This window comes from Electrophorus electricus, chromosome 16, assembly GCF_041902795.1.
Source record: "Electrophorus electricus isolate QZ-2024a chromosome 16, ASM4190279v1, whole genome shotgun sequence".
NCBI classification, from domain to species: domain Eukaryota; kingdom Metazoa; phylum Chordata; class Actinopteri; order Gymnotiformes; family Gymnotidae; genus Electrophorus; species Electrophorus electricus.
In genome coordinates, this window is record NC_137512.1 from 17,228,153 (window position 1) to 17,235,653 (window position 7,501).

General features: G+C 36.8%; 1 protein-coding gene across 1 annotated transcript; it reads right to left on the reverse strand.

Moving 5' to 3' along the window:
- Window positions 1–2,453: 2,453 nt before the first annotated feature.
- Window positions 2,454–5,569, reverse strand: LOC118242282 (galactose-specific lectin nattectin-like). The gene is made up of 7 exons (XM_035532247.2): window positions 5,449–5,569; window positions 5,220–5,270; window positions 4,701–4,721; window positions 4,361–4,449; window positions 4,085–4,219; window positions 3,874–3,985; window positions 2,454–2,656 (listed from the first exon to the last, which is right to left on the reverse strand). The coding sequence occupies exons 2-7, from the start codon at window positions 5,260–5,262 to the stop codon at window positions 2,595–2,597; spliced, it is 462 nt and encodes a 153-aa protein (XP_035388140.1). The 5' UTR covers window positions 5,263–5,270; window positions 5,449–5,569; the 3' UTR covers window positions 2,454–2,594.
- Window positions 5,570–7,501: the final 1,932 nt, after the last annotated feature.

A 7,501-nucleotide genomic window follows, 5' to 3' on the forward strand; every position in this document is an offset into this window, starting at 1 on the left:
CCCCATAGGGTATGTATGAAACCTTAAAATAAATATATATTTAAGTAATTAATCACATTACCTGGGGTAGTAGACTCTGTCAGTCCATGGTGGAGCAAGCTACAGATTGTGGATGTGTTCATCGTGCATTTTCCAGTCAAAGAGAATGTAGCAGAACGAAGAGTGGCAGGAACAATTTCACTGGTCAAAATTCGCCATTTATTTTTATTTGTCTGACAACTTAGTGTTGTTTGCGACGAAAACCCAAGAGCAAGAGCATAAAAATATTTGTGAGCGCTCGGTATATGCTTGAGTATGCACACACTCTCCACAAAACAAAAGAATAGTAGGTTTGTGCACGAGCAGGATATATCTAAGCATGTGAGTCTTGGAGCAGAGCAAAGTGAAACTGAGTGAGCACTTGTATATTTTGCATGCGAGCAAAAGAAATCCATGAGTGCCGCTAGAACTGCACTCTCGCATTTAAAAAGTGTGCTCTCGAATTTTGGCAGTAAAATAACTCCATAAATTTAAAAAGCTTTATGTCCTTCACACTTGTAACCTGTTTAATTTATCCAATCATTACAGATGAGTGTTGCAGTCATTATTATTGACCTAGAGTGTTCCACACTGCTTGGTGTGAAACAAAGTTTTGCTGTTCAGAATTTGCAAACATGTGATGTTATTAGCAAACCAATAGTCATATTTATTAACTAGTGATTCAATGTGCACACTCACACCTGCACACTAGTTGCTTCAGCCACTCTGTCATGAAGTTCTACTTTTGCGGAGAAGAAGGAATGCTGCTGGTGCTACTCAGCACAAAAAAAAATAAAAATCCTGTCATGAACATAATGTAAAATTGAAATTTATCAGAATAACACTTACAGTGGTTTATCAATAAACAAATAACCATTTGTCAATAAAACTCTCTCCCTATGCTGTTTTCCATGTGTCCCATTAAGGGTCACTAGTGTTGTCTATTGTATGGCTATCTTAATAAATTCTTTCAGGTTTCTAGACTTAACATTTGCTGTCTGTCACCCTCAACTAGCATAAACACTGTACTGAGTATAATTCACTGTATACCCCATTCATAGGAATAGGCTCATTGGTCTACATTGTCAGATTGATCCTTGCTTGGTGAACATTTGGCTTTTTGTAGTGTTTGTCAAAATCTTTCATTGACAAAATATTCACTGGTAACATCAAAGACACCAGTGTGTGGATCCAGATGAGTTCTCTACTCATCCTTACTGCGCTTTCTCTTTCAGTACCTTGACAAAAAACAGTTCATGCTCCTCACTCTTGGTGTTGCTTCCATGTTTCTCATCTTGAACATTTTTTGTTTATTTGTTGAAGACACATAACCTCTTTGCATGAAAATATTTCCCCTCCACATTCGCGATACTCGTTGCCATAAGATGGCCATCTCTTTAGTGCATTCTTGCTTCCACATCATTCACGTTTTATATGTCTGTATTGTTTATTTTTTTTGTCTGTTTTGTATTTGAATTTGCGAGATTATTCTTCACAGCTCTATCATGCATCTACTACTAAGGACTATGTGTCAACACTGCATGCATCTACTACTGAGGACTACTGCATCTACTACTGAGGACTCTGTGTCAACACTGAAGGAACTGAGCTGAATTTTTGCGATCTCTGATGCCTGATATATTCAAACTTCTATTTCTAGACATTTCAGCTCCTTGTGCTACAATATCCTCACACTTTTGTCCAAATCAACAACAATCAACAAGATATAAAGCTCAAAGATTTGCTTGAAAATTTTTAGTTCTTGTGAACAATGCCATTCATTTTTAGTTCATCTTGCTGTCATATGCTGTGTACACATTTCTTTAAAGCCATCATTTTTGAGTCCTGATATTTACACTATCTCAGCTACTCTATTTGTTCCAAGTTCTACTTCCGAGTAGGAGTAAAGCTAGTGGACCCTACTATTATAAAGTATAGCTAGCCATGTAAATTGAAACATTAGTCATATCCTAACATGTCATGTCTATAACATGTGAATAAACCCCATCAAACAAACAACCACAGCCATCTCCTTCATCATCTCCAAAACGCTAAAGTCCCACACCTGTTGTGGTCCATTAGCTTCCATATTTAATCCCTGTTTTCCCACTTCCTCTTTGTGAAGTATTGTTTCTGCCTAGGCTAAGCATGCCGAATGTCACTCTAGCATTTTGCTTCTCTGGTATTTTTGATTCTCTTTTTGATTCTCTTGTTGCCCTTTGTGACGACTCTCTGCACGCCATTTTTGCACATCTGCTTTCTGGTGTTTGGAACTGTACCTGACTTTCATGTCTGCTGTAAGGATCTGCCCCTCTGTACTGCCGCTTGTTATTAAAAACAGCCCTGGTGCCTCACACTGGGTCTTCTATCATGACACACATTAATGATTTCTAAAAAACTGCAGCTGGCTTTGGTGAAAAACCTAAGGCAGTAAGTAGCTTGCTCAATTTTATTGTCTTTCATGTAGCACAGAACACAGTTGCATTTTTTTCTCTGCATTATTATAGTTCAGAGTGTTTTATTTAAGAAACCTGGCAGATTGGTGTCTTCTATGCAAGAAATTTCCCTTTGCTTCTTCACTTGACACACACAAATGTTCTTCTTGAGGAACAAACATCATCATTCAATTTTAGCTCAACTGTGTAAGAAATACATGTAAACAGCAGTATTAAATCACTTCATCCTCATTAATAATGCTTTAGATCAGTCTGCAATTCCTGAGATACCTAATTCTAGTGCAGTCCAGGGAAATGGAATAAGCCAGGAAGTGCAAGCATTGTCTTGAGTTGTGTTTTCCCTAACCTAACCGCTAACTTCACAGCCATGCAAATGTCTACTAACACATCTATTACTCCTGTTACATCTTTAGAAAATGCTAAATGTGTGATATAAGAACTGATGTAACTAAAATAGTTAGATTAATGTAAAATTAACTTTTAAAATTAGCTGTAAGTTTGGGTGACTTGATTTAATTATAGTGGCATGCTTACATTTAGCTGGCACTGTTATCCAAAGTGACTTACAATTCTGATTGAATACAACTTGACCATTTGAGGGTTATGGGTTTTGCTCAGGGGAGCAACAGTGGCAACATGGCTGTGGTGGGGCTTGATTACAAGTTACGCACCTTAACCACTGAGCTACCACTGCCCTACCACTGGCCTGCATACTGGATTCTTCCATTCTTGGTGCGTATCCACTAACTGTCAGTATCAATGACCTGAATCATTTATCATTATAACAGTTTTAACAGTGAGGTTGGTTTTATGAAAAAAAGTATTGAAATAAAAATATAAATTGCAATCTAATTCCAGTTAGGTATAATGGTGGGCTGAAATCGCTCTTTTTTTTAGTTAATTACCAGCTTTCCTTTATAGGCCATTTCCATTATCAACCCCTCTTTTTAGCATTTCATTTTTAGCATTTCCCAAACTGACAATACTGCCTGAAAATAACCAAACTAATTAAATAATTAGTCAATGAAATAAACTTGAAGGTTTGTACTATAGTCGGTCCTATCTGGTGTTGCGTGCATATGTATTCCAGATTATCAATTCCAACCAGAATAATCTATAGTGCCACTACTAACTAGTATATTTTATAACAGCATAAGAACATCCTGACATCAAAAATACACTAAAACATGAAATGCCTTAAATACAATTTTTCTGGATTTCATTAGATTAAGGTTTGTCAGGAAATACAGACCTCACATTATCAAACACAATACATGTTCTAAAATCAGTGTAAAGTATTTAAACCTGTATGGGGTTTAAGGAATGTCATTAAAAAAAAATATGGGGGGAAAAAAAACTAAAACTGGTGTCATAAACCATAATGAATCTAACAAAATACCTCCGGCATTCATTTCAAGGCAGTCTTCCATTCCCATATAGTTATCAGGCTGATTAGAGGCCCAATAGTTGAAGTTAACTTTGGATCCATCACTCCAGAGCCAATGTCCTTCCTGCACAGACAAATTCTGAGGTTTGATTGTGAAATTAAATTAATAAGTGATCATTTGGGTATAATAAAGATAATTTATCAGTAACCAGAGAATGCTTACAGACACAGCATCATAGCCACCTAGCCAGGCTAAATCTAGAAAGCCAGCCACTCTTTTGACAAGAATTTGTAAAAACTTGTATTCTGCAACAGAGTGTACTGAAGCCAGGCTGCCACCATTGTTCACACATTCACACTAGAGTGAGGAGGACAGACAGACATGCAGAAAGAATATAGAAACAATTGTGAGATCAATTGCTTGTTAAAATGTTTGGTGGAAAAAAACTGCAAGTGAGTTTGAATTATTTAAAATCATTCACAATCACTGTCAATATACCTCAGCTTCATACCATGTAAGTCTGGAAGTAAAAAAACGGTAACACCGATGTCCATATAGAGTCCAATGGTGGGGACAATAACGATGCACTGTAAATCAAAGTTTTTTATTATACTTTTAAAAAAATTGGTATTACCAAATAACACTACTACTCCTACTGCTTACACAACAACAATAATAATAATGGCAAGTTTAATTGTATAGCACTTTTTAATGTGCTTTATACAGAAACTTATTAAATCTCAAGAGCTAACTACTCAGGTAGGATTTTTCAAATAAAAGAAAAAATAAAATAAAAATAGATGTATAAAATCTTTTTTAAAAACTGTAGAAATTTTACCATGGCAGTACCATGCTCCTCCTGCAAATATATAAAAATTTAGATTTTCATTTATTCATTTGGCAGACACTTTAAGCCAATGGGACTTATAGATGCAAAGTACAATACAAGCAGCATTAAGCAAAGTTGCATTAGCAAACCACTCTATGTACAAAACTATAGTGGCAGTGTGCATGGAAAATGTACAGATCTGGCCTCCAAACAGCAGTCTATGAAATACAAATGTATTAATCTGGCAATACGCAGTGTGGGAAAATTGCTATCAAACAAAAGTTCCTGTATAGATTATTGACTAGCTAATTTAGATGTTAATACTATTGCAATAAATGTAAGAAATGCAACTATAGCAAAGTTAGCTTTTTAATTTTTATTTATAATGATGTTAGGTTAGGTTAGTGTTGGTCTTGAGACAGCTGTCTGTGATTCCTGTTGAAGGACAAACTATGATCTTACATGCAGAGCAATTAGATAAACCTGCTACATCAAATAAAAATGTATACAATTTTGTATTTATCATACCTGTATCAAGCAAAAGGCAGAGGAGCAGGCAGACCTTCCACATCACTATTACTGTGGGCAAAAGAAATGATAGAAAAAAACAAATTCAAGAAATATATTATTCTCAAGATAAAAGTCCTGCTTTTTTCTTGTCTTCATTGTCTTCCTCTTTCATCCAATTGTGAATACATATTTTTCATTTGCATACGATCACGTTTCATTAAGTTTTAAGTTGAAATTATGATGCTACCTGTTCGCAGCTGTGTTTTCTCAACTGTCTTAGCTGGAGAGATCTGTGTGGTTGGTTAGCTGTACAAACGTTCATGCCTGGTTGTTTTTATACCCTATAAAAACAGGATGTGATGCTAGATTTGCTTTTTAGGCCCCTCCTGAATTGTCATTAACATTGGTAAAGAGAGTGATTGCATGCATGAACTTATGTTCAAGCTAAAAAGGTGATGCAAACCTGTTCAAAGGAAAAACACATTGCAATAATAAGTAACGCTTAAATATCATATTTAAGCTATTTTCCCCAAAATAATAAACATGGCATATTACAAACTCTACTCTGTCAACCTCAAAAAAGGTCAGACAACACACACTAAGGAAAAAAATATAGTGCATGCATTCAGAGAAGGATGAAGGATGCTTCAGTACTCAAGATGTTTTGCAGATGTAGTCTCCTTTGGGTCACCAAGTCCCAAATGTACAAAACTATGATAAATGTCATCTCCATCTTTAAAAGTTATTTGGAAATATTTTCTAAAACTCATCAAACAACAGACTTAAGCACCTAAACTTCACTAAAATGTGGAATTTGGTTTCGATTTTAACATGGGATTAAAGTTGTTACACACATGCATGCATACTATAACAGACACAGTTATGCTATGCCATTAAGGGTTGATGAATCGCTAGACTTCCTGGCTTGGGAAGAATTTCTCTCTACCATTGACCTAGCATGCAGCTACTGGCAGGTGGCAGTAGACAAGAATTGAAGGCCCAAAACCACTTTCATTTCACACTGTGCTTTCTTTTGGTGTAAGCAATGCCCCAGCAACTTTTCAGAGGTTCATAAACATAGTCCTCAATAGCCTCATTTACAAAATTTGTTCAGTTTATCTTGATGACACTCATCGATTCACAAACGTTGAAAAAGAGCATGGGAAAGACCTGAGCGAAGTCCATACGTGGCTCCAGTCTGCTGGCTTGTCTCTCAAACTGAGCAAATGTCAGTTTTACCTCAGTGAGCTCCTTTTTCTGGGCTTCCGTGTCACACCTGAGGACATTTGGCCAGACCCGTCCAAAGTGAGAACTGTAATGGAATTCAGAACCCCAAAGAACGTGAAAGATGGTTTGACAAGTTATTGCCATGAAATATGAAACAGCTCAAGCTATATGTGCCTACTGCCATCAGGGGCTCATTCCTCAGGTATTACCACAGCCACCCCACTGCTGGACTTTTGAGTGTCACCAAGACATTAGCTTGATTGAGGCTCAGATTCTTGTGGCCTAAGATGGCCTCTGATGTAAAGCGCTACAGCGAGTGAAATAAGTGTTGAACATATCGCCAAATTTCTAAGTAAATATATTTCTAAAGGTGCTATTCACATGAAATTCTCACCAGATGTTGGTAACAACCTATCCAATCCACACATGCAAAGAAATCAAACCATAGATGTTCATATATTATGTATAATATTAAGAAATGACACAGGGGAAAAAATATTGAACATACGATGAAAGCGAGGTGCAAAAAGCCATGAAAAGTCATGACACCAGCTGAAATCTATCAGTAGTTAGAAAGCAATCCTGCCAGGTGCTCCCTGCAAGATTTCAGACAGAGGAGTGAAAAGAATTATCAGAATAGTTGTAGCTCCACCTGTGGAGAGCTACAGAAAGACCTGGAATTAGCAGGTTCAATTGTTTCAAAGAAAACAATAAGTAATGCACTCAACCTCCATGGCCTGTATGTATGCTCACCACGCAAGACTTCATTGCTGAAGAAAAAGCATGCTGAAGCACTTTTAAAATTTGCTCAACAACATTTAGACAACCCTGTGAAATACTGGGAGAATATAGTCTGGTCAGATGAGACCAAAATTGAACACTTTGGATGCCATAATACACACCATGTTTGGAGGCACTGCATATCACCCCAAAAACACCATACCAACAGTGAAGTTTGGAGGTGGGAACATCATGGTGTGGGGCTGTTTTTCAGCATACGGCACTTGCACGCATCATATAATTGAAGGAGGGATGAATGGACAAATGTACCGAGACATTCTTGATAAAAATCT

Excerpts from the sequence above, each read along its gene's own strand:
- LOC118242282 (XM_035532247.2), bottom strand. The coding sequence starts at position 5,262 with ATGTGGAAGGTCTGCCTGCTCCTCTGCCTTTTGCTTGATACAG. Across the intron at positions 4,722-5,219 it reads CTGCCTTTTGCTTGATACAG|GAGGAGCATGGTACTGCCAT; the intron begins GTATGATAAATA and ends ATATATTTGCAG. Across the intron at positions 4,450-4,700 it reads AGGAGCATGGTACTGCCATG|TGCATCGTTATTGTCCCCAC; the intron begins GTAAAATTTCTA and ends TTTGATTTACAG.